Below are 27,546 nucleotides of genomic sequence, written 5' to 3'. Positions count from 1 at the left end.
AGATCGCTCACTGCGTAAAGCTTGTCCCTTGCCATGTGTGCAGCTGAAATTCGAACCACTGTACCATGAAGTAGTTAGTGTCAGGACACTGGGGCGAGTTCTGGTGTTGTCTCTCTCCCTCTATCTGAATGAAAAAAGTTAGCCCAGAAACAGAGAAATCACACATAAGCAAGGCTCCACCTCTGCAGAAAGATAAATGGATGGATGGCAGATAGAAATGTCTTATCTACCTATTAATATATAAGTTGCAAACAATGACCATAAATGAGTTGCTTTTTCAGTAAAACTGAATCCTTGGCAATTAAGTTTCTGAAGCTCTATAACTTTACTTAGGGCCAAATGAGTTCCTTAAAAGTTTTGGCATGTTTACAGGTAATGTTAAGTTTAGTTAAAACAGTTATTCACTTCTAATAAAATCTGAGAAAAATTCTGGGTTGAATAGTTAGCACTTAGGATTCTATATTGTCTTTTACTGTCATTAGTTTCTTTACTGTTTCTAAAAAGAAAAAGGACAATTCATGAATTTACAAATCACTTTCCTCTATAATTGTCAATTTCAGTGAATTTTTCATTTTAAGCTTGTGTCAAAGATTATGGAAAAGGAATCTGTGACTAACTTTGAAAGACAAAAAAATAGCCTAATTAAAAAAAAAAAAAAAAGCCTGATTGCACATCTTAAAGACCTAGAAGAAGAACAAAGGACCCCTAAAGCAACCAGAAGGACAGAAATCACTAAAGTCAGGGCAGAATTAAATAACTTTGAAAATAAGAAAACCATACAAAAGATCAACAAAAGTAAATGTTGGGGGAGTCGGGCTGTAGCGCAGCGGGTTAAGCGCAGGTGGCGCAAAGCACAAGGACCGGCATAAGGATCCCGGTTCGAACCCTGGCTCCCCACCTGCAGGGGAGTCGCTTCACAGGCGGTGAAGCAGATCTGCAGGTGTCTATCTTTCTCTCCTCCTCTCTGTCTTCCCCTCCTCTCTCCATTTCTCTCTGTCCTATCCAACAATGACTACAACAATAATAACTACAACAATAAAACAACAAGGGCAACAAAAGGGAATAAATAAATTAAATAAATATTTAAAAAAAAAAGTAAATGTTGGTTCTTCAAAAGAGTAAACAAAATCGACAAGCCTTTAGATAGACAAAAAAAAAGAGAAGACCCAAATAAATCAGATAGTAAATGAAAGAGGAGATATCACAACAGACACCACAGATATTCAACATATCATGCAAGTCTTCTATGAACAACTTTATGCCACCAAGCTAAGAGAACCTGGAAGAAATGGACAATTGCCTAGATACCTACAAACTTCCAAAATTAAATAAAGAGGAACCAGATAATATGAACAGGCCCATCTAATGAAATTGAAGCAGTAACCAAAAACCTTCCCAAGAATAAAAGTCCTGGACCAGTGAAGAAGTTGAAATCCAGAAATCAATTCCTTTTAGTATAGCATCAAAAACAATAAAATATCTAGGAATAAACGTAACCAAAGAAGTGAAAGACTTAAATACTGAAAATTATGAGACACTGCTCAAGGAAATTAAAAAACACAAAGAAGTGGAAAGATATTCCATGTTCATGGGTTGGAAGAATTAAAATCCTCAAAATGAATATACTAGAGCCATATACAAATTTAATGCTATCCCCATCAAGATCCCAACCACATTCTTTAGGAGAATAGAACAAATGCTACAAATATTTATCTGGAACAAGAAAAGACCTAGAATTGCCAAAAGAATCTTGAGAAGAACGAACAGAACTGGAGGCATCACACTCCCAGATCTCAAATTGTATTATAGGGCCATTGTCATCAAAACTGCTTGGTACTGGAACATGAATAGATACACTGACCAGTGAAATAGAATTGAGAGCCCAGAAGTAAGCCCCTACACCTATGGACATCTAATCTTTGGCAAAGGGGCCCAGACTATTAAACGGGGAAAGCAGAGGCTCTTCAACAAATGGTGTTGGAAAAAATGGGTTGAAACATGCAGAAGAATGAAACTGAACCACTATATTTCACCAAATACAAAAGTAAATTCCAAGTGGATCAAGGACTTGGATGTTAGACCACAAACTATCAGATACTTAGAGGAAAATATTGGCAGAACTATTTTCTGCATACATTTTAAAGATATCTTCAATGAACTGAACCCAGTTACAAAGAAGACTAAGGCAAGCATAAACCTATGTGACTACATCAAATTAAAAAGCTTCTTCACAGCAAAAGAAACCACTACCCAAACCAAGAGACCCCTCACAGAATGGGAGATCTTTATATGCCATACATCAGACAAAAGGCTAATAACCAAAATATATAAAGAGCTTGCCAAACTCAACAACAAGAAAACAAATAACCCCATCCAAAAATGGGGAGAGGACATGGACAGAATAGTCACCACAGAAGAGATCCAAAAGGCTGAGAAACACATCAAAAAATGCTCCAAGTCTTTGACTGCCAGAGAAATTCAAATAAAGACAACAATGAAATACCACTTCACTCCAGTGAGAATGTCATACATCAGAAAAGGTAACATCAGCAAATGCTGGAGAGGTTGTGGGGTCAAAGGAACCCTCTTGCACTGCTGGTAGGAATGTCAATTGGTCCAACCTCTGTGAAGAACAGTCTGGAGAACTCTCAGAAGGCTAGACATGGACCTACCCTATGATCCTGCAATTCCTCTCCTAGGGATATATCCTAAGGAACACAACACACCCATCCAAAAAGATCTGTGCACACATATGTTCTTAGCAGCACAATTTGTAATAGCCAAAACCTGGAAGCAGCCAAGGTGTCTAACAACAGATGAGTGGCTAAGCAAGTTGAGGTATATATACACAACAGAATACTATTCAGCTATAAAAAATGGTGACTTAACCGTCTTCAGCTGATCCTGGATGGACCTTGAAAAATTCATGTTAAGTGAAATAAGTCAGAAACAGAAGGTTGAATATGGGATGATCTCACTCTCAGGCAGAAGTTGAAAAACAAGATCAGAAGAGAAAACACAAGTAGAACCTGAACTGGAATTTGGTGTATTGCAACAAAGTAAAAGACTCTGGGGTAGGGTTGGGGGGCAGGGAGAATCCAGGTCCAAGAAGGATGACAGAGGACCCAGTGGGGGTTGTATTGTTATATGGAAAACTGAGAAATGTTATGCACGTACAAACTACTGTATTTATTGTCTAATGTAAAACATTAATTCCCCTATAAAAAAATTTAAAAAAAGAAAGCAAAACTGCTCTGACAGCCCTGAATTCAGAAATGTAACTTTCTCTCCTTCCCCCCCCCCCCACGTGGTGTATAAAGGGATCCAGTGCGGTTCTCTGTGCATGTGTATGTGGTGTGTGTGCATGCACTGAAAGACCTTCATATTCTACTAAAATGAGCTATACACAGCTGAAAAAAGCACCTCAAATCTAGCAGTACTGATCAATTAAGAGATAATCTTGTATCGACGTGGATTTGTGTAGTGACTAATTATAATCAATATTAACAGGGTTTACCTAGGAATGTATGCTATACCGACTGCCTCACTTTAATGCTTCACATATATTAAACTCACTACTCTTTAATATAAATACTATCAATCTTCATTAATCATGAGTTTTTACCTGGAATTTTGTATACTGGCTCAAATGTATTTGTAACCTCAAAATCAGATACACAGAGCCATAAGCAAACTCAAGTCGCCTGATCTCCATGCTCCTAGCTGATCCTGAAGGCGGCAACGGTCTGCCTTTTCTCTACTCTCATATTTAAGCGTCTTTTTGCAATCTATTTATTTCTGCTTTTCTCACATTTTGTTGGAGATTTTCCCATTATAAATGGTCCTTGAGTATGGTTCTAAAGTGTTATCCAATCTTCCTAAATATAAAAAGATTGTGATGTGCCTTGTAAACTGAGCTTTAATTGCATTACTACTTACATATAGGGGGTTAAAACAAAGTAAACCACCAGCTTTTAAAAAATAAAAAGTGGGAGTCGGGCTGTAGCACAGTGGGTTAAGCGCAGGTGGCGCAAAGCACAAGGACCAGCATAAGGATCCCGGTTCGAGCCCCGGCTCCCCACCTACAGGGGAGTCGCTTCCCAGGCGGTGAAGCAGGTCTGCAGGTGTCTATCTTTCTCTCCTCCTCTCTGTCTTCCCCTCCTCTCTCCATTTCTCTCTGTCCTATCCAACAATGACAACAACAATAATAACTACAACAATAAAAAAATAAAAAAAAAACAAGGGCAACAAAGGGAATAAATAAATAAATAAAATATAAAAAAATTTAAAAAAAAAGAAAACGTAATAAAAAAAATAATAATAAAAAAATAAAAAGTAAGTTTTGGGGTATCTATATCTTTTGACATGAGTCCATTTGCTATGTATCCAGTTTTTCCTACATACATGGTGGTTCAAGGACTTGTGCTTAACCCGCTGGGCTACCACCCAACTCCTGGCTTTTTCTTTTAGCAAGTGATAAGATGTAGACATTTTCTAATGGGAGAAAATGAGACTCAGGAGAGAAGGCAAAGGTAACAGACATTCTGCTTTGATCACAAGCATGTATTCAGCAGTTGAATTTTAGGAAAGAGTATAGATGGAAGATGAGGAAATAGTAGTTAAGTTCTTTAAAACTATCTGGGTCTGTTCAGACCTTACAACATCTCTGTGCATCACTTAGAAGTACTTCGATAGTTTGAATATAACTGTTTGATTCTAAAGGTACTATATCAATAAGTGGAGGGCTAGTGTTCTATTAGAGAAAAAATAAATCTGTATTATCCTAAGACTGAGAGGGTGTTAGTTCAAAATTCAATGCAAAGTCTACATTAAAAAAAAAAAAAGTACTTCTCCTCAGAAGTACTCAGGCTGGTTGAGTGCACAAGGACCCAGGTTCAAGGCCCCTGTCCTCACCTACAGAGGGAAGGCGTTGGTAGTGGCAAAGCAGTGTTGTAGGTGTCTGTCTCTCTCCCTTTCTAGCATACCCTTCCCTCTCAATTTCTGGCTGTCTCTATCCAATAAATAAATAAAAATAATTTTAAAAAATTTAACTGTACTTTTGAATAATACACTTTGAGGAAATAAATTACTTTTTAATGTGGATATGCGAAATAGAGGTCTTGCACATGAGCAACTTGAGAGTTGCTGGTAACTTTTTCATTCAGATAGAGGAAAAAAGAAACAAACAATCCAGCCTGGAAGATTCCCCCATGCCACAGAATTTCTCATGTGGTCTGGGGCTTGAGCCTGGGCTATGTGCATGGCAATACATGCCTTATCCAGAGAAATACCTTACACACCCTAAAAACTGAACATTTACCCTCACATTTGGAATTCTGGAAAGTGTTTTCTTTTGCTAAGTGGGTTATTGCTAATAATAAGACTAATAGTTCTCTATATGCTTTTGGGACCTTGATAAACTGGATACACACACACACACACACACACACACACACACACACACCATGTGTACTATGCCCACGCCACGTGTACTATGCCTATAAGCTGCCAGGTAATCAGATATTTAAAACAAGGGAGTTAAAAGGACAGGGGGGGTAAGAATGAAAGAAAAGTTAGCTAAAGAAAAGCTTCCTAGATGAGTACCAAGTTCTCTCACCAAGCATTAGGGAAAAGTGCAACCTGTGTGGCTACTCTAGAAACTGTTCACTGGAATCTCATTATCAATTAGTCTAGAGGCTTTCAGATATAAAAGAGTACCCTAAACTATGAAGACTTGTAGTGTGAAAATTATTAATAGTAATAGTAATAAAAATCTCTAAGGATTAACAGGCTATCATGTCAGTAAGTAAATTAAATGTCAACACTAGGGTAAGAAGACTTCTTTTAAGACTTAAGACTTCTTTTAAGGCTCTGGAGATTACTCTGTGCACTCTGCATGGTACTTTATCTCCAGTTAGTCAGTCTACCTTGGGTTTCTTTAAAGAAACTAGTCTTTGAATTAAAATTCTACTAACATCTAAATGCTATAATTAATGAAAAGCCAAGTTGATCAACATTCAGTATATAAAAACCTCTGAGCCCCATACAGACCACAGACTGTCAATAAAACCGTCTGAAGACAGTCATGTATTACTCACTTTTAATCCAGCCGCATAGCCCACTGGTTGTGGGGCAATGTTGGACTGCCCAGCTTCCCCTATAACAACAGCTAAGCCGAAGACTTCCTGGAAGGCATCTCGGACGGCAGCAACTTTTACTTCTTTATTTGAGGTCACTACAATATCCAGTTCACCTCCAGATTCTATAAAGACCAGAGGAAAATTTTAATTAAAAATTATACAGTTCTCATAACCATACACTATCATTTTCTTATATAGTCATTACTAACTTTCTCAAATGATGCCAGATGTATGTAGATCAGTAACTATTTCATGTGGCTGAGGGAATGGAAGTTGATAGGTCTTGTCCCAGATAATACAGCTACTTAGCAGGGACTCAAACCTAGGTCTGTAAAACTCTTTAAGTCCTTTGAGCTACTCTATCTAATGCAACAAAAATTTCACCCTCTAAAGTACAGCATCTGACTCCAAACAGTATTTAGTTCCAAGCTATCAACTTACCCTGAGCTTTACAAAATTGAACTGAATATACCATAAAATAGTAACAAAAGTAAAATTTGGACTGCGTATGTTGTATTACACCAAAGTAAAGGAGTCTGGGAAAAGAACAGAAAGGAAGAGATGGAGGGGCACTGGCGTACTGGTGCAAGATGGTGGGAAGAAGACTTAGTCTGGGGTGACAGTATTTTGCAACCACCTAACAAGAAATGAGAAGCTACACCCACATGTCAACAACTGTACTGTAAACCAATAATCCACCAGTAAAGTGATAAACAAAAATAAACAAGGGAAAGCGCAGAGTAACACCTAGACTACCTGCAGTCTATAGGAGCAGAGCCGAGACTGTCCAGGGGGAGGTAGGTTAGTTAAGAGGGAATTGGAGACCCAGGGCATGATGGTGGAGAAAGACTTCGGCTGGTGGCGGGAGTGTGATGCAGAAATCTAGCACGTGAGATAAGAAACTACTTATTTAACAATAACTATCTTGTAAATCACTGTCTTCTCCAATAAAGGGAGTTGAAAAAAATTTTTTCCTGACCAAATCAGCCGTCAGTGATCAATTAAGGATTAACTTCCTCCAGAAATATTATTCCTTATGTAAGCAAAAACACAATGAACACAAAAACAAATTGGAAAAAAAAAATGCCAAAACCAAATAGTAGCAAACCATCACTTCAAATGTCAATGGTGAATAAAAGTAAAACTGGTATAAAACCAAAAACCATATTTACATTATGAATCAGTAAGTAAGTATACTAATGATTCATATATCGTTTCTATTCCTCCAAAGCTCATTCTCTGGAGTCTTCAAATTCTAGTTAACAGTGAGTACAAAACCCATGATACAAACGTGAAGACAATCAATATAAAATTTCCACTAATCACAAGACTCGTGTGGTTACAATCAGTGGCTGCCACTGGCACTTATAAAATATAAGGCCAACACGGTTCTGCCTCAAGTACATACTGATGTAGGGGACCATGCCAGGATCCAGCGTTGTGATCATACTTTCTACTGAATGTTTGGTTTTATCAAGCACAGATTTCACCATAGGATTCCCAGCTACACCCTGTAAAAAACAAATTTAAGCTATAAATATACCCATTCTAAGTAGTGGATATCATGATTACCTGATTTAAATTTCCAGTGTAAAACAGATTAAAACATTATGTACATATATCATATATATATATATATATATATATATATATATATATATATATATATATATATTTAATTAAAGGAAAGTAAGGTTGTAGCAATGTCAAAATACTCAATTTCCACTCTTATTTCACTGCAGACCCCACTATGAGTAGGATGAATGCATTTATATGCATGTAATCTTTTAATTAATTAATCTGGACCAGAGTACTACCCATCTCTGGCTTATGGTGGTGTCAGGGATTGAACCTGGAACCTCCAAGTCTGAAGCATGAAAGTTTGTTGCATAAACCACGATACTACCTCCCAAGCCCCATATGTCTGTGTGTGCATGTGTGTACACACACACATATGCATAAGTAATTCTTTTCTATAAAAGACAACACTTGTTAAAGGTAACCCAAAAGACCATTTCTATAGGTCAACCTTTCCCCCTTCATAAAAACAATAAAACATTTGAGGCTTTTACTTCTTCTTCATTCTCCAGAACATTTATCTATATAAAAAAGTGTGTCATTTTATTCTTTGTTTTCTAAATTATCTTTATTTATTTGATAGAGACAGCCAGAAATCGAGGGGGAAGGGGATATGGAGAGGGAGACAAATAAACACCTACAGCCCTGCTTCACCACTACAGGTGGGGACAGGGCTTGAACTTAGGTTCTTACACACTGTAACATGCACATTGAACCAGGTGCACCACCACCCAGCCCCCGTCTTTGTTTTCCTATTTCCTGCATCTTATATTATGTCATTCCCATATTTCTCCTTTTAAGACCAACCTACTCCTCTGGATTCTTAGAACTACCTGCTTAAGCAAGATGATACAGGCTAAACTAATTACTTCTTGTGTAATATCTCCCCATGGTAATAAACAAACAAACACACCAATGCTGAGAGCAGTCCCACCTAAGGTAGCACTTGGCTTATAGGCCATAATTTAACCTTTTCCCACCTAACAGTAAAGCTAGGCAATTCAGAAAAATGATGAGCTAATAACACTGACATTTAGACTGTCCATCAACCTTATGATGAATACTGAAAGAGCTATTTACAAGATCTGCAGAGCTGAAGTGGGTTCAACCTATTGTAAATGGGAAGTGACACATGCTCTTAGTATGGAAAAGAAGTGATCATTTTTACATAATGAAAACCTTAAAAGGTACAGAGGTATAAAAAGAAGTTTAGAAAAATGACATCCCTGAAACATGAAGCTCAATTGTTATGAAACAGTTAACTACCTACCAATTTAAAAATATGTAATCTGTACAATTAAACCATAGTTAAACCCTTAGAGAATATTGGAGGGGGGGGTTGAGATGAAGGGGGTGTAGACTAATTCCAAAAACTGATGAAAAAAAATGAACAGAAAAGCCCAGTAAAAAAATTTTTGAGAGATCAGCAAACTTATCAACCACTTAAATAAATGTTGATGTGACTTTATGTCTTTACTACCCATCCTCACCTCGGCACAGAACAGGTTCTAAGGAACATAAATCTAATGAAAAATGACAATAACTATGTGAGTGTTACGCTATTTCGAGGACAGGCAGAACAGTGGAAAAAGGAACAGAACCCAGAAAGTGATAAAAACATGCAATTTAGTAGCTAAGACATATGTGCCATACTTAATGATACAGATGATATTGGAATGGTAAATCACTGGGAGAAAATTCAATTTAAGGAGGTTGGGCAGTGATGCACTGGGCTAAGCGCACATAGTACAAAGCGCAAGGATCTGCGTGCAAGACTCCCCACCTGCAGAGGGGTCGCTTCACAAGCAGTGAAGCAGGTTTGCAGGCGTCTGTCTCTCTCCCCCTCTCTATGTTCCCCATCACTCTGAATCTCTGTCCTGTACAATAAAACTGAAAGGAAAGAAAAAAACTTCCAGGAGTAGTGGATTCATAGTGCTGGCACACAGCCCCAGCAATAACCCTATGGACAAAAAAAAATTTAATGTTCACCTCACATAACACTACAAAGTATAGCAACATTAAATTGCTAAGTGTAAAAAAATGAAAAAATTAAAAGAACTATAAGAAATAAACCTAGTGTAGTAAAGGTTATTTTAACATTGAAAAAAAATGGGGGTGATGGATAAATAAAAGTCATTTATAAAAATGGATAAATAGGGCCAGTGACAAAGTGCACTTGGATAGTGCCCTGCTTTGCTATGTGTGGGACACAGGTCTTGTCCTGGCCTTCATGCATTGACTGAAGCTTCAATACTGCAGTGTCTTTCTCTGTGTCTATTAAAAATATATTATAAGCTCATGGGCAGAAAGAGGATAAATCAGAATGTAAAAGACAGATGAAAAAACTTCAACATATGATTACACATGTGCAATAATATATGCTCATCACTTGTGGAAGGACCCTGGTTCAAGCCCTGGTCCCCACCTGCAGGGGGAGGCTCCAAGAGCAATGAAGCTAGAGCTGCAGGTGTCTCTCTCCCTCTCTAATCCTTGCCCCCCATTTCTCTCTGTCCTAACAAAGAAAAAAAAAACAGCCACTGGGAGCAGTGGATTCTTCACACAGGCACTAAATCTTAGTGATAACCATGGTGGCAATAAAAATAAATAAATAAATAAAATATACTCAATCAAGTAAAAATTCTTAGGAATTTATTAGAGAAAAATCAACCTAATCAAAACTAGGTAAAGGATATGAATAGTAACTTCAAAAAAGAAAAACATGAGTGACAAAAAAAGCAACATGGAAAATATTCAAATTCAGTAACAAAGACATGCAAATTAAAAGGTGGTATTCTTTTCCTAATCAAATTAGAAAAACTTCACGTTTAAAATTAATCATTGGGAGTCGGATGGTAGTGCAGCAGGTTAAGTGCATGTTTCGCAAAGCACAAGGACCGGTGTAAGGATCCAGGTTCGAGCCCCCAGCTCCCCACCTGCAGGGGGTTCGCTTTACAGGTGGGGAAGCAGGTCTGCAGGTGTCTATCTTTCTGTCCCCCTCTCTGTCTTCCCCTCCTCTCTCCATTTCTCTCTGTCCTATCCAATAACGACGACATCAACAACAACAATAACTACAACAACAATTAAAGAAAATTAACAAGGGCAACAAAAAGGAAAATAATAAAATAAAATTAATCATCAGAGAAGGCAAAGAAAATGTGCTGTGACTGTATATTTTCCCTTCTTGAAAGCAGTATGAGTGATTCTTTAAATGGTCACTCTGACATTTATCAGGAATGAAGATTGAGGAAACAAAGATGAACATAAATATTTGCATAAAAGAGTGCTCATCATCCTGAGTGGTAAAAATCATAAGAAGTGCCAAAGCTTATCAGTAAAATGACATATGAGAAAGAAATGCAAAGGCAATAGGGCAAAGTAGCCATAAAGAAAAAAAATTTCCAAAGAAAGTCCTATGTCTGAGAAAATGCTCCTAGTACACACTAGGTAAAGATAAATAAACTAGTATACAGCACTACTCCTATTTGAATATTAGTAACAGAGGAACATTATACATATACATATGTGTATGCAAATGTGTGAGAGGAGCACACACACAAAAATATTGGTAATAAGCATAAAAAATTCTCCCACAGCATTTTTAAAACCTTCTGTAATGAACATCTATTTATGTTACACTTAAAAATTTCAGCATTATGTTAAAACTGGATAGCTCTTTACCTTAATGAAACCCCAGAGTCCACCAGCAGATGCTTCATCGTGAACTCTAACAATTCTAGGATCTTCCTGTTCCTCTGGAAATGTGATGGCTGATGGAGTTCCAGTGCCCTGGGTCAAAGATGTCAAGCTGGCTTGCTGAGTTACAGGAGTTGGCAAGACACCTAGTTAGTGGCAAAAAGAAAAGAAACAGCTAAAGTTAATATAGGTAACTTACTTCATAAACTACTTCCAAAAAAAAAAAGATACATGAAATAAGTAGTTCAAAATGGCTTTAATAGTTTATCTAAAGCAATCAACAGAAAAAAGTGGGCCAGTGAATCACAGTCCAATACTGAGCAGTATCATACATGTGTGAGGTTCATTCACTGACACCACATTTAATGATATATATTTCAGCAGTGAGTGTGTGTGTGTGTGATGAATGTGACCTGATATGTAAACAAAGGTCTTAGCCGATATAATCAAATTCCTCTAAGAGCGTTTTGTATTCCAATGGGTCCTAAAGGCAATGAAAGGTATGCTTTTTTCTTTTTAGAACAATGAGAGGGAGGTTTCAGATAGGGACATAGAGGAGTCACACAGGGAAGATGGTACAAAGAGAGAGGCAAACACTGGACTGATGAGACCTGAAGCCACAGCCCCCTGAAGCTAGGGCAGGCAAGGTGGAACTCTCCCCCGGGCCTTTGGCAGGAGGCTGGACCTGTTGACTCTTCTCATTTCTGGCTTCATGAACTGAGATTATATTTAAAAAAAAAAAAAATGCAGGGAGTCGGGCGGTAGTGCAGCGGGGTAAGTACACCTGGCACGAAGCGCAAGGACTGGTGTAAGGATCCGGTTCGAGCCCCCCAGCTCCCCACCTGAAGGGGAGTCGCTTCACAAGTGGTGAAACACGTCTGCAGGTGTCTGTCTTTCTCTCCCCTTCTCTCTCCATTTCTCTGTCCTATCCAACGACGACAACATCAACAATAATAACTACAACAACAATAAAACAAGGGCAACAAAAAGGAAATACTAAAAAAAAAAAAAAAAAAGAATTAAAAAAACTACATCTAAAATATTCATGTACATAAAAGATTAACTATGTACTCAAGCACATCATTTTTTGAAAACAAAAATTAAATATATTTTATAAAAATAAATGTCTTCTTTCTTTAATAGGCTTTTATAACATAGGTCCTGAAATTGACCAAAATGCATATATCAAAATGTACCCTAGGTAGCAACTGGCGGGGACAACTACATCTAAACATGGACTGGACACAGTATATTGCACCAAACCAAAGGACTCTAGGGAGGGGGAGGAAGGAAGAAAACTTCCAGAGACCAGCATATAATGAAATTGTATGCATGTGTCAATGACTGCACTGTGAAGAATTAACTCAAAAAAAAAAAAAATGAAGTACTGACACTGCTACAACACGAGTAAACCTTGAAAATATTATAGAAAGTAAAAGAAGTCCAGAGGGAGTCGGGCGGTAGTGCAGTAGATTAAGCGCACGTGGCAGAAAGCGCCAAGGACCAGTGCAAGAATCCCAGTTCCAGCCTCCAGCTCCCCACCTGCAGGGGAGTCGCTTCACAGGTGGTGAAGCAGGTCTGCAGGTGTCTGTCTTTCTCTCCCACTCTCTGTCTTCCCCTCCTCTCTCCATTTCTCTCTGTCCTATCCAACAACAAGGACAATAAAAATAACTACAACAATAAAACAACAAGGGCAACAAAAGGGAATAAATAAATATTTAAAAAAGAAGTCCAGAATAGGCAAATCATAGAAACAGAAGACATATTCATGTTTGTGTATGGCTCTGAAGATTTGGGAAGAACTGCCAACAGATAAGGGATTTCTCTAGGGGGTGACTAAAATACTCTACAATTGAGTGGAGATGGCTGTAGTCCTCTGTAGATGTAATAGCAACTATTGTCTTGTGCACTTTAAGTGGATGAACTGTATGGTATATAAATCCTACCAAAATAAATCTGTTATTAAAACAAAATATCAGCTCTACACATGTAGTAACACTGTGAGAGAGAATTACCTGTAACTGGAGGAGCTGAAAATGATGGCATCAGTGGTGTCTGGGGAGCTCTTCCTGCATGTCCCCTTGTAATGTCATAAGCTGAACCAACAGAAAATCCTGAAGTAGGAGGAGCCGGAGGGGGTGCAGATAAAAGTGTACTTGGGGCAGAGCTGGGAGGAGCAAACTGGGATACAGGTGGACTGCTAAAGGCAGCAGCCGCAGCCATTGGAGGAGGGAGGGGAGGTGATGCTGAGGTAGCAAGCGGGGGGACGGAAGGAACTGGTGCTGAAGGTACCACAGGAGGAAGAGGCGGCTGAGGCTGTGGAGTGGAGTATGAGTGAGGTGGCAGGGACTGCATGGAGGAGGCATTTGGAGAAGAAAAAGAACTGGTTGCAGCTAGAAAAAAAAAAAAAAAACCCAGAAAGTTGAAAATATTTTAATTTAGTTTTCAAACTCTCATACCTTCTTGCAAAAGTTTAAATGGTAACAGACAATATCCCAAGAATAATTTTTAAATATATACTTTAAAACAGGCAACACACACACACAAATTGTAACACAGGGTTAAATGCAAATGACTTTCAAGCAAAGAGCAGTCGCTAAAAAAATTAAATTATAGCACTGTTCATAAGAAGAGGTGTGTGTTTATATTCATTTACTTAGACCTTTTTAAGTGAAATTCTTTAACTCTGCTGACTTGAATTTAAAATGTACATACTGCAGGCTTCAAAACTTTGTTAATCACCACAAAGTCAAAAAGAAGACAAAAACTAAACCAAGATCTTAAGGATTTTTTTTTTCGCACAAAAGATGATTAAAAGTCCATACAAATAAAAATAGCAAGTGTTTACTTAAAGCAAAACATATTTTTCTGTCCTTAGGCTTAAATGGAAAATATATATATATATATTTTTTTTTTCCATCATCCTGGCAAATGAGACAGAAGTTTAAGTATATACATTCTTGTCTGACTGAACACGTGAGAAAATAAAATAGTATTTTCACTCTCCTCAAAACACACCACATTTAAGACAACTTTAACCTGTACATACCTAGAGGAACTGGGGTGGAAGACATTGGAACAGCTGCCGGAGGGCCAACTGGATTTGGTGGAGGAGTTCCAGGAGGTGTTGTCTCTATTCCACTCTCTTCCATCATTTTTCTTCAAAAATTTACTGTAAAAATATTAAAATGTAAGAATTACTACTAAGTAATGAAAAGGATTTTTTAAATAATACATCATCATATATATAGTATATTTCAAATAGTAAATTACTAATTTCTATCACAAGAATGCAAGTTATGTCTATGTCTACATTTCAGTCACAATTACATTTAAAATAAGCTATTTAAAGTATGTTTGAAATACTTTCCACAAATCACTGTATGTGGACCAGTCTTTTAAACAAACAAACAAATGTGTTCAATACCCAACAGTCTATTTATATTGTAAGACATGCCTAGTAATGGTTAAATAATAAAGCCTCAAATTTTAGAAAAGTTTCAAATGTAGCAAAAATGACACTCAATAGCAGAACTATAACATATAATGCATTATAAATATGGGAAATCTTTAAAAATTACACATTTTCAAACATGTCTCAGGTATAAAATCAAGATATCTAAATATATCAAAGTTGTTTATATTTCCACTTGCTTCATACATATCTAGTTAATTCAATTGCTTTCCAAGTAATGTTCCAATGCCCGAGGAAAGACAATGTAAAGCAGAAACAGAGAAGCTACTTAAAATTAATTACAAGAAGTAATCTGAACAATACCAATGTACAGGAAGTTATAGTCTGAGGGGCGGGTGGTGGCACACCTGGTTGAGCACACATTACAAATGCGCAAGGATCCAGGCTCAGGTCCCTGGTCCCCACCTGCAGGGGGAAAGCTTCACTAGTGGTGAAGCAGGGCTGCAGGTGTCTGTCTCCCTCTCTATCTGCCCCTTCCCTCTCAATTTGTGGCTGTCTCTATCCAATGAATAAAGATAAAAAAATTTTTTTTTTAAGTTATAGCCTGAATTATATATTTTAACAATGTCTTTTCTTGGGGGATGGGGAGATCATAAATGAAGTGTCAGGCATGGGTGATTTCACCACTCTGGGCTAACTTTTCCAAACAGATAAGATATATGGAGGAGGGTGAGTTAGGAGAGAGATATTAAAGCTTCCTCTGGCACTGCACTGTTTCCCAGGTGGCACACCTCAGACTTGGAACATGGGCCAAGACAAGCTCCCTGATTTTTTTGTTTTTGACAGGAATATGATTCTGACCTAGAAGTCAGTAAAGGAAGCACATATATAAACTGAGACCTAAAGGATAAGCAGAGTTAAAACAATCAAGGGAAAGAAGATAAGATTAAAATCCAGAAAGAAGAAGCTTGCTGTTGGCACATCCAGTTAAGTGCACCTTTGTTACCTTGGGTCAGGGCCTGGGTTCAAGCCCCTACTCTCTACCTACCGTGGAGAAGCAGTGGTGCAGGTGTCTCTCCCTCTTTATCTTCCTCTTTCCTCTTGATTTCTCCGTCTCCAACTGCTCAACAAAGTCCCATTGTTAAGTCATGTATGGCTGCAGTTCTTTTATATTGTTTAACAGTTGTCTCGTTTTTAGAAGTATCACTTTGCTTATCTAATTAGAGGACACTTAGGCTGGGTTCAGCTTTAGGCAATTTATATTTGGTATTCTGAAAAGATTTCTTTCACCATAATATGCAGAACAGGTTCTAGGGCAGTGAGAATGGATGCAGAGAGACCATTAAAAAAGATAAAGGGGACAGAGCAGTGGCATTACCCAGCTGGGTGCATGCATTACCATGTATTACCATGTGTAAGGCCCAGGTACCAGACCCTGCTCCACACAAGCAGGGGGCTCAGGCTTACAGGTGTCATCTTTCTCTCTCCCTCTCTAGCTCCCTCCCTATCTCAATTTCTCAGTGTCTTATCAAAAAAAAAAGGGGGGGAGTGGGAATGGCCACCAGGAATGGTGGACTTGTAGTGCCAGCAATAAGCCTCAGTGATAACCCTGTTGGCAATAAAGAAAAGAAACGAAAAAAAAATTTTTTTTTTGTTTTGAAAGGATAGAGAAGTAATTCAAACAGTAGTTCTAGAGTGGCAACACTAGAATAATGATTCTCAGATGGAGAAGAGGGTAATTCTATCCCTTAATGGTTATGCAGCAATGTCTAGAGATGATTCTGGCTGTCTGGTTACTCTTGACAACTAGTAGGTCAATCTAAAGATATTGCTGAAAATCCTACAGTGTGCAGGGCAGTCCCCTTGAAAACTATCAACAGCCCCATGGATGAAAGATTTTTGACCTATATTAAATGATGATATAAAGTGCAAGGACCCATGTAAGGATCCATGTTTGAGCCTCCACTCCCACCTGCAGGAGGAAAAAAGTTTCACAAGCAGTGTGTGAAGCAGGTCTGCAGATGTCTTTCTCTTGCCCTGTTTATCTCTCCCTCCCCTTTCAATTTCTCTCTGTCCTATTCAATAAAATGAAAAAAATGGGGCTGGGTTGAACGAACATGTTGCAATGCACAAGGACCTGAGCCCTCAGTCGCCCTCTGCAGGGGGAAAGCTTTGCATTCGAGTGGTGAAGCAGGGTTGTCAGTGTCGTTCTGTCTCTTTCCCTCTCTGTCACCCCCTTCCTCTCGACTTCTGACTATCCCTATCCAATAAATAAAGATAAAAAAATTACAAAAAAAATTTTTTAATGGAAAAAAAATGGCCACCAAGAGCAGTGGATTTGTACTGTAGGCATCAAACCCTGGCGATAACCCTGGAGGAAAAAAAAGAAAAGATGATGATAGAGAAGACATACTCAAGATATGTTTGAGGAGGCAAACATCTGTCATTTAGTACTGACACACCAAAGTATATAATCCGAAGCAAAATGATTTTATAAGAATGTTTCACTAAGCCACACATTTTTAAAAAAATATTATTTATTCCCTTTTGTTGCCCTTGTTGTTTTACTGTTGTTGTTATTATTGTAGTCTTTTTTTTTTTTTTGGATAGGACAGAGAGAAGTGGAAAGAGGAGAGGAAGACAGAGAGGGAGAGAGAAAGATAGACACCGGCAGGTGGCCTGCTTTACCGCTTGTGAAGAGATCCCCCTGCAGGTGGGGAGCCAGGAGCTCGAACCAGGATCCTTAAGCAGGCCTTTGTGCTTTGTGCCACCTGTTGTGCTACTGCCCGACTCCCTAAACTACACTTTTTTTCACTGTTTAATTTTCATTTTTCTTTTTCTTTATTTTTAATATATTTAATTCTTTTTTTAAAACACTATTTATTATTGGATAGAGATAGAGAGAAATTGAGAAGGGGAGACAGAGATGGAGAGAGACAGAGAGACACCTGCAGCCCTGCTTCACACCTCTTGAAGCTTTCCCCCTGCAGATGGGGACCAGGGGCTTGAACCCAGGTCCTTGCACACTGTAGTGTGTGCGCTTAACCAGGTGCACCACTGCCTGGCCCCTAAATTTTCATTTTTCTATTGATCACTCATCTTTCTACTACAGATGTCACCAAATCCATACAATGGCTAGTGGAAGTTAAATTTAAAAGCAATATGGATCCTTAACATTAATAAATGCATAGTAAGCGCTACTCAAAACCCTGAATAACCGTTACTGTTTGAGAATTGGCCTAATGGCAAAAGTTGTCCACAATATTGGGAGGCAACTGGTTCTAGGACTCCCATGGATATCAAAATCAGTCCTTTACATCCAATGGCATAGTTTTTGCATATATCCTACCACATATTCTCTTGTACACTTTCTATAAAGTCCAAGCTATTTTAATAAAATGCAAAATGTAAAGAGTTGTCATCCTGTATCAGTTAAGGAATAACATATGAAAATGACATCTGTACATGTTTAATACAGTCATGGTATTCCTAACTATATAGCTGCGCAGAAGAGATCTTTTTCCTAGGCCTGTGATAAATGATAATTCCAGGAATAAAGTAAGCATGTATCGTAGTTATCACAGAAATGCACATGCATTCATGAGACCACATATATAATCATTAGTTTGATAAAAGAGAATACATCAAAGGTGTCTGGGGCATTAGCATCAATATTCTTAAACCTAGCACTAATTCACTATCTAACTACAAGATTCACTCAGAGAAGTACAAGATGGGTGGGGTGCAGATCTTTTCCTACTGACATGCCCCCACCCCATATACGTCACTCTTAATCAATTTCTGCATCCATTGTACAAATGCATCAGCTTCTTTCCTGAGCTCAACTGTGTTCTCAGGAGGAACTTTATTCTTTCCCAAAGTCAAATAGTATTATTTTATTTCCCATCCAGGACTGGCTGAATCCTCCTACGTGAGCACAGTGTCTTCAAGCAAGAAGAGCTAGTGTAGGAACTAACGGTGGCTCCATGCACAACAACAGCCCAGGCTTGAGTTCTCTGCCACTACATATAAGCACCAAGAAGAGAGAGCTTCACAAGTAGTGAAACAATGCTGTGGTGTTTATGTATATAAAAAAAAAAAAATAGCCAACTGGAAAGTACAGCAAAGTACAGGCAGGCAGGCTACTATAATATAAACTTAACATTTATGTGTCAAGGGCCATAAAGATTTTAGTGCTTAGGTGAGCCATATACACATAAATGGGAAACTATATTCCTAAAATCTTGTAAGTCGATGTTGTCATTGAAAACTTTTTTTTTTCAGGGAAAAGATAGATTTTGATGCTCAAGCCTCAGCACAAGAAGTAATGCTAATCATCATATTAAGGAAAAAGTGACAGAACTAATTTGTAAAGTGATTCTTCAAGCCTTTCTGTAATCTGCTTGAGTCTTGCTTCTTTCTTTCTTCATATCTTTCTTTCTTTCTTTTTATTAGGGTAACAGTTATAGTTGTTGACACATGGGTAAAATTTCTCATCTCACCATGGTAGATCCCTGCAAAAACACCTCTGATACCCAATTTAGGTCCTTTTTCTATAGATGGATACTTTTAAGGATGCAAGAAAAAGAAGAAAAAAATTGAAATTGTGAGACTGACAGAAGTCAATGCACTAAAAAGCACATGTTACTGACGATGTCTTCCTGAAGCAAAAGGCAGTCTCTACTACCAGTTAGTAAAAACTAGACCCGAACCAGAGTTTTCTCTGCCTTCTTATCTCTGACCCAGAAGTGCCATGGAGTTAAAACAGTGGCGCAGCAGGAACTCTGGAAAGTCAACATGTCATGTTCATAGAAACGTCCCTAGCCTCAAACTATCCCATATGCCAAAACTCTTAGATATGAATTCGGCCAATCCCATATGAATTAATTATCCAGCCAATGAGTCAGAAGCAGATCCCAAGGAAAGAACAAAATAGCAAAAGCGCAAAAGCCTTCCCCCGCCGAAGCTGCAAATCACCACCTCGAGGTACCGGTGGGGAAGTCTTACGAGCAGAATAGACTTCTCACAGCGAATCTCTCTGTTTGCTGACCACAAAAAGTCTGCAAGGCTGGAGTTGGGGAAACCTGCTCCCTGAGACGAGTGTGTGCTCCCTCCTCCAAGGCTCTGCCACGTCTCCAGACCCGGCTGGGCCGGGCTAAGGTCAGCGACGCCCGCCGCAGGTCTCACTGGGCAGCGCGCTGGAAGGAGGGGCCAGGCGGCCAGGGGAGGCGGCCTGCGCCTCTGCACCGGGGCCAGGTGCGGGGATGAGGCCCCGAGCCGCAGCCGGAGCCTGGGCCTCACCTGCGACCCATGGCGGGCGCTGCAGCGCGACCCTCCATCCCGGGGCCGCCCGGCCCACCCACCTTCCCCGGGGCTGTGCCCCCCGCCCCAGAGCCCAGAATGCCGCCCGCAGACACCTGCCTCCTCGCTGACAGGCTGACACTCACCTGGGGGCTCTGGGAGTGCTCGCCGGGCAGTTGATTAAAGTGGAGGGGGAACCAGGAGCTGGCGGGAGGACGACCGCCCCAGGAATAGGAAGATACAGGTAAGAGCTGCCTTCCGCGGGTCCCCGCCTCCAAGATGGCCACCCGACGCGCATGCTCCCGCGGCTGCCACGTAGGCGCGCGCGGCTCCGCCCCCCCATTGTTGCCCCGCCCCCATTGTTGCCCCGCCCACCACAAAGCCTCGTCCCGCCCTCCTCTCTGGGAACCCTATCTTTTGTTTTCTTGTTATTAATTTATTTATAAAATTAAAAAATATCGACAAGACCATAGGGTAAGAGGGGTACAATTCCACACAATTTCCACCATCCCCCCCCTTTGAAAGCTTTCTGATTCTTCATCCCTCTGGGAGTATGGACCCAGGGTCTTTATGGGGTGCAGAAGGTGGGAGGTCTGGTTTCTGTAGTTTCTCAGGGACCTTAGCAGGTCAATCCATACTCCCAGCCTGTCATTCTCTTTCCCTAGTGAGGCAGGGTTCTGAAGAGGTGGGGGTCCAGAGTACATTGGTGAGGTCCTTTGTCCTGGGAAGCCAGGTTGGCATCAAGGTAGCATTTCCAACCTGGTGTCTGAAAAAGCATTAAGATATAAAAAAGAGCAAATTGTTTAATAGTCAGGAATCTAAAGGCAAGAATATAGCAGATGAGTTTTAGGCTCTCCATTTTGGAAAAAGCTAGTAGGTCTATTTTAGGCATATTCTAAGGGGCTTTTTTTTTCCCTTTTTCTTTCTTTTTTTTTTTTTTTAAATTGCCGCCAGGGTTGTTTCTGGGGCTTGGTGCCAGCACTACGAATCCACAGCTCCTGGTGAACAGTTTTTTCCCCCATTTCTCTTCCACTTTATTTTTTTTTATTTAATTGGATAAGAGAGAAATTGAGAAGGGGGGGAGATAGAAAGATATCTATCTCGAAAGACAGACACCTGCAGACCTGCTTCACTACTCATGAATCATACCCCCCACCCACCCCCTGCCAGTGGGGAGTGGTGGTTTGAACCCTGGTCCTTGTGCACTTAACTGAGTGCTCCACTGCCCAGCAACCAGAATCCCGTCTTCACAACCCAGGCTTAGCTCCACCTGCCTTCTCCAGAACATTCTTGAGCAGGGCTGCCTTCCTCTCCACTATGCAATCTCTGTACATGAGAGAGAACAGCATACTTGTTGTCAAGTGTGTCTGTGCTTTAACAGTCTGCTCAGGTGCCTACAAGAATGGAGATGAGGGGAGTCGGGCTGTAGCGCAGCGGGTTAAGCGCAGGTGGCGCAAAGCACAAGGACCGGCATAAGGATCCCGGTTTGAACCCCGGCTCCCCACCTGCAGGGGAGTCGCTTCACAGGCGGTGAAGCAGGTCTGCAGGTGTCTATCTTTCTCTCCCCCTCTCTGTCTTCCCCTCCTCTCTCCGTTTCTCTCTGTCCTATCCAACAACGACGACAACAACAATTATAACTACAACAATAAAACAACAAGGGCAACAAAAGGGAATAAATAAATAAAATAAAATATTTTAAAAAAATAAAAATAAAAGAATGGAGATGAGACAGACTACATTTGTCAAATGCAGTTTTCACCTCTCTGCAAGACTTCTCCAGAAACAGACTTAGCCAATGGAGAGGTAATATAGGCTCCTAAGCTGAATACGGGCCCCAGGTCAGATCAAATCGATGGGGTTTACAGTTAACAATATTCATACACCATTTGGGAGCTACTCTGTTCCCTGATCCAGCTTTCTTTACCTTTATCCAGCCATGACATCATCTCCCCAGACAATAACTTAGGTCCACTTGCATATCAGATGTCAGATGTCAGGCTCAGAAGAAGAAGAAAAAAAAAAAAACTAGTATTATCATGGGTCCTTTGGAATATAACTAAAATGGGCCTACTAACTATCTACAAAATGGAGAACCCCCCTCCCCAAATATTCATCTGCAGTATTCCAGACTTTAGGTTAATGATAAGTCAACAATTTGTTGGGTTATATATGTTAACTCTTCTTTCAGCCACCAGGTTCCAGATGCTAACATGATGCCAACCAGACTTCCCTGGACAGACGACCCCACCAATGTGTCCTGGAGCCCCACTTCCCCAGTGCCCTGCTCCACTAGGGGGAGAGAGAGACTGGGAGTATGGATCGACCTGCCAGCACCCATCTTCAGCAGGGAAGCAATTACAGAAGCCAGACCTTCCACATTCTGCACCCCATAATGACCCAGGAACCATACTCCCAGAGGGATAAAGAATAGCAAAGCTACAGGGGAAGGGATGGGATACAAAGTTCTGGTGGTGGGAATTGTGTGGAGTTGTACCCTTCTTATCCTTTGTTTTTTGCCAGTGTTTCCTTTTTATAAATAAACACTAAAAAAAAATATTTCCCTAGCGGTATGGGTGAGGAAAGGTAGCAATTATGTATGGATGCCCTGCTCTCCCAGGTGTATGCATTACACATTTTTTCTATTTTTTCCCCTCCAGAGTTATCACTGGCGCTTGGTGCCAGCACTACAAATCTACTGCTCCTGGAGACTATTTTTTCCATTTTGTTGCCCTTTTATGCTTGTTGTTATTGTTGTTATAGCTGTTGTTGTATAGGACAGAGAGAAATGGAGAGAGCAGGGGAAAACAGGGGGAGAGAAAGATAGACACCTGTAGACCTGCTTCACTATTTGCGAAGCAACCCCCCTGCAGGTAGGGAGCTGGGGGCTCCAACCAGGATCCTTATGCCAGTCCTTGTGTTTTGGACAATGTGTGTTTAACCTGCTGTGCTACAACCTAGTCCCTATTTTTTTCTAATTTTAAAAACAAAGGTAAAGACCAACTTTCTCAACCTGATAAACTGCACTTAAATCAGTCCTTGAGAAACAAACAAACCAGAACAAGTAGCCAAATTAACTCTGAGACTGTGTAAGAACTCTGGTCATTATCCTTGAGGGAATGGGACACAGAACTTTGGTGATAGAACCAGGCTTTTTATATAGCCTTGTAAACCACTGATATTGTAAAAAGAAAAGTTAATATCATTTGGCTAAACCCTATCTTCAGCTCTCATTTTGCAAATACCTTGGGTGGTTCCCTTTGGTGGTGCTGCTTATTCTATTAACTAAGAATGTGTGTAGGTGGCTGTTTGGTTTACTGCAGAAAGAGGTGTTTAGGGTGGTACTGATACCATCTCCATCTTCTTTGATCAACATCCTTCATAGCTATCAGGTCTGCTGGTTTCTTCATTCATTCAACAAATAATTATTAGTGGCTGCAACATGCTGAGTGTTGACTGTAGATATGCAGCAATGAACAAGACAAACAAGATCCTACCAAGTAGGGAGGTTTCATTCTCACAGAAGAGAGAATCTGTGAAGAGGGATATAAGCAAAACAAGTGCCACATGTGATGAATACTTTGAGGGGAATCATTATTAGTGTTCTGTCAGAGACAGTGATTGGGGTAACCTTACTTCATACTGCTCAAAAAAATACAGACAAGTAAAACTGCTTCACATGTTAAGGTTTGTGGTGTTTTTTGTTTGTTTCTTTGTTGTTGTTTTGTCTAGTTCTATCCAGATTTAATATGTCTATTCTTAAATAGAGCAAGACTTCAAATAAGATCATGTCTTTCAAAGTCCTTGAATTATAACATTGAGAAGAAAAAGAAAATCCTTCAGATACTGAACTAAATGGGATTACTAGGGGACTTGCACTTACTATGCATTTTTTTTAGTTTCTTTATTAGGGGGATTAATGTTTTACATTTGACAATAAATAAAATAGTTCGTACATGCATAATAATTTTCAGTTTTCCACATAAAAATACACCCCCCACTAGGTCCTCTGCCATCATTTTTGGACCTGTATTCTCTCCCCCACCCACCCCAAAGTCTTGTACTTTGGTGCAATACACCAACTCCAGTTCAGCTTTTTTTTTTTTTAAGTATTTATTTATTTTCTTTTGTTGCCCTTGTTTCTTATTGTAGTTATTATTGTTGTTGCTATTAATGTCATCATTGTTGGAGAGGACAGAGAGAAATGGAAAGAGGAGGAGAAGACAGAGAGGGGGAGAGAAAGATAGACACCTGCAGGCCTGCTTCACCACCTGTGAAGCGACACCCCTGCAGGTGGGGAGCTGGGGCCTCGAACTGGGATCCCTAACACTGGTCCTTGCACTTTGCGCCACCTGCACTTAACCTGCTGTGCCACCACCCGACTCCCCCAGTTCAGCTTCTATTTGTATTTTCTCATCTGATCTTGTATTTCAACTTCTACCTGAGAGTGAGATCATCCCATATTCATCCTTCTATTCCTGACTTATTTCACTTAACATGATTACTGCAAGCTACATCCAAATTGGGCTTTAAACAGCGAATAGTATTCCTCTGTGCATATATACCACAACTTGCTCAGCCACTCATTTGTTGTTGGACACCTGGGTTGCTTCCAGGTTTTGGCTATTACATATTGTGCTGCTAAGAACATAGGTATACACAAATCTTTTTGGATGGGTGTGTTGGGGTCTTTAGGATATATCCTCATGAGAGGAATTGCAGGATCATGGGTAGGTCTATTTCTAGCCTTCTGCAAGTTCTCCAGACTATTCTCCACAGAGGTTGGACCAATTGACATTCCCACCAGCAGTGCAAGAGGGTTCCTTTGACCCCACAACCTCTCCAGCATTTGTTACTGCTACCTTTTCTGATGTATGACATTCTCACAGGAGTGAAGTGGTATCTCATTGTTGTCTTTATTTGAATTTCTCTGACAATCAAAGACGGAGCATTTTTTGATGTGTTTCTTAGCCTTTTGGATCTCTTCTGTGGTGACTATTCTGTCCATGTCCTCTCCCCATTTTTGGATGGGGTTATTTGTTTTCTTGTTGTTGAGTTTGGCAAGCTCTTTATATATTTTGGTTATTAGCCTTTTGTCTGATATATGGCATATAAAGATCTTCTCCCATTCTGTGAGGGGTCTCTTTGTTTTGGTATTGGTGTCTTTTACTATACAGAAGATTTTTAATTTGATGTAGTCCCATAGGTTTATACTTGCCTTAGTCTTCTTTGTAACTGGGTTCAGTTCATTGAAGATATCTTTAAAATGTATGCAGAAAATAGTTCTGCCAATATTTTCCTCTAAGTATCTTATAGTTTCTGGTCTAACATCCAAGTCCTTGATCCATTTGGAATTTACTTTTGTGTTTGGATAAATATAGTGGTTCAGTTTTATTCTTCTGCATGTTTCAACTCATTTTTTTCCAACACCATTTGTTGAAGAGACTCTGCTTTCCCAATTTAATAGTCTGGGCACCTTTGCCAAATATTAGATGTCCATAAGTGTGGGTGCTTATGTCTGGGCTCTAAATTCTATTACACTGGTCAGGTATGTCTATTCATGTTCCAGTACCAAGCAGTTTTGCCGACAATGGTCCTATAATCCAATTTGAGATCTGGTAGTATAATGCCTCCAGTTCTGTTCTTTTTTTCTCAATATTGTTTGGCAATTCTAGGTCTTTTCTGGTTCCAGATAAACATTTGTAGCATTTTTTCTATTCTCCTAAAAAATGTGGTTGGGATCTTGATGGGGATAGCATTAAATTTGTAGATAGCTCTGGGTAGTATATTCATTTTGATGATGTTAATTCTTCCAACCAATGAACATGGAATTTCTTTCCACTTCTTTGTGTCTTTTTCTATTTCCTTGAGTTGTGTCTCATAATTTTCAGTATACAAGTCTTTCACTTCTTTGGTTAGATTTACTCCTAGATATTTTATTGTTTTTGTTGCTATAGTAAAAGGAATTGATTCCTGGATTTCAACTTCTACTAACTTACTGCTTGCATAGAGGAATGCCTTTGACTTTTTAATGTTAATTTTGTAGACTGACACCTTACTGTATTGCCTGATGATCTCCAAAAGTTTCTTGCTGGATTCTTTAGGTTTTTCTATGTGTACTATCATGTCATCTGCAAATAGGGAGAGTTTGACTTCTTCTCTTCCAATCTGTATCCATTTAATTCCTTTTCCTGTCTGATTGCTATGGCAAGGACTTCCAACACTATGTTGAATAGTAATGGTGATAGTGGGCATCCCTGTCTAGTACCTGATCTGAGGGAAATACTTCCAGTTTTTCACCATTGAGTATAATGTTGGCTGTAGGTTTGCTATATATAGACTCCAGTATCTTCGGGAATTTTCCATCTATTCCCATTTTTTGCAGTGTCTTAATCATAAAGGGATGTTGCATTTTGTAAAAGGCTTTCTTTGCATCTATTGATATGACCATGTGGTTTTGGTCTTGCTTTATTGATGTGGTGCATTATGTTGATTGATTTATGTATATTAAACCAACCTTGCATGCCTGGGATAAACCCCACTTGGTCATGATGAACAATCTTTTTAATATACTGCTGTATAGTTTTGGCTAGATTTTTGTTCAATATTTTAGCATCTATGTTCATCAGAGATATTGGTCTGTAGTTTTCTTTTTTGGTTGTGTCCCTGTCTGCTTTTGGTATCAGAGTGATGTTGGCTTCATAGAAGCTGGCAGGGAGTATTCCAGTGGCTTCAATCTTCTGGAAGACATTTAAAAATAGAGGTGTTAACTCTCCCATGAAGGTTTGTAGAATTCATTTATAAAACAATCTGGTCCAGGACTTTTATTCTTGGGAAGGTTTTTGAGAAGTGTTTCAATTTTATTAGCTGTGATGGGCCTGTTCATATTATATATTTGTTATATATATGTATATATATACATATATATATTTGTTATATATATGGGCCTGTTCATATTATATATATTAGTTCTTCTTTATTTAATTTTGTAAGTTGGTAGGTATCTAGGAAATTGTCCATTTCTTCCAGGTTCTCTAACTTGGTGGCATAAAGTTGTGCATAGAAGCCTTGCATGATATGTTGAATTTCTGTGGTGTCTGTTGTGATATCTCCTCTTTCATATACAATCCGATTTATTTGGGTCATCTCCCTTATTTGTTTTTTGAGTCTGGCTAAAGGTTTGTCGATTTTGTTCACTCTTTTGAGGAACCAACATTTTTTTCATTGATATTTTGTATAGTTTTCTTATTTTCAATGTTATTTATTTCTGCCCTGACCTTAGTTATTTCTGTCCTTCTGGTTGCTTTAGGGTTCCTTTATTTTTCTTCTTCTAGGTCTTTAAGGTGTGCAATAAGGTTGCTTATTTGTGCTTTTTCTTGTTTCCTAAGGTGTGCTTATTTGGCTATGAACTTCCCTCTCAGT

The 27,546-nt window shown here is 39.3% G+C and overlaps 1 protein-coding gene across 2 annotated transcripts in view; it reads right to left on the bottom strand.

Annotated features, from left to right (window-relative positions):
• The window catches only part of PRRC1 (proline rich coiled-coil 1), a 335,161-nt gene that overhangs the window by 16,859 nt on the left and 290,756 nt on the right, over nucleotides 1–27,546 (bottom strand). The window contains exons 1-7 of one of the 2 annotated variants that reach the window (XM_007527829.3): nucleotides 20,274–20,338; nucleotides 15,875–15,946; nucleotides 14,461–14,583; nucleotides 13,427–13,804; nucleotides 11,397–11,557; nucleotides 7,549–7,651; nucleotides 6,099–6,262 (exon numbers count right to left, since the gene is read on the bottom strand). In XM_007527829.3, the coding sequence (XP_007527891.2) occupies nucleotides 6,099–6,262; nucleotides 7,549–7,651; nucleotides 11,397–11,557; nucleotides 13,427–13,804; nucleotides 14,461–14,566 (912 nt within the window). In that variant the 5' untranslated portion in view covers nucleotides 14,567–14,583; nucleotides 15,875–15,946; nucleotides 20,274–20,338. Of the gene's footprint in view, nucleotides 1–6,098; nucleotides 6,263–7,548; nucleotides 7,652–11,396; nucleotides 11,558–13,426; nucleotides 13,805–14,460; nucleotides 14,584–15,874; nucleotides 15,950–20,273; nucleotides 20,339–27,546 lie in introns of those variants that run through there. The other variant, XM_060177528.1, reaches the window with a different exon arrangement.

The sequence above is a fragment of the Erinaceus europaeus genome, chromosome 2 (assembly GCF_950295315.1).
Source record: "Erinaceus europaeus chromosome 2, mEriEur2.1, whole genome shotgun sequence".
Classification (NCBI taxonomy): Eukaryota; Metazoa; Chordata; class Mammalia; order Eulipotyphla; family Erinaceidae; genus Erinaceus; species Erinaceus europaeus.
This window is presented reverse-complemented; position numbering and strand designations above follow the sequence as displayed.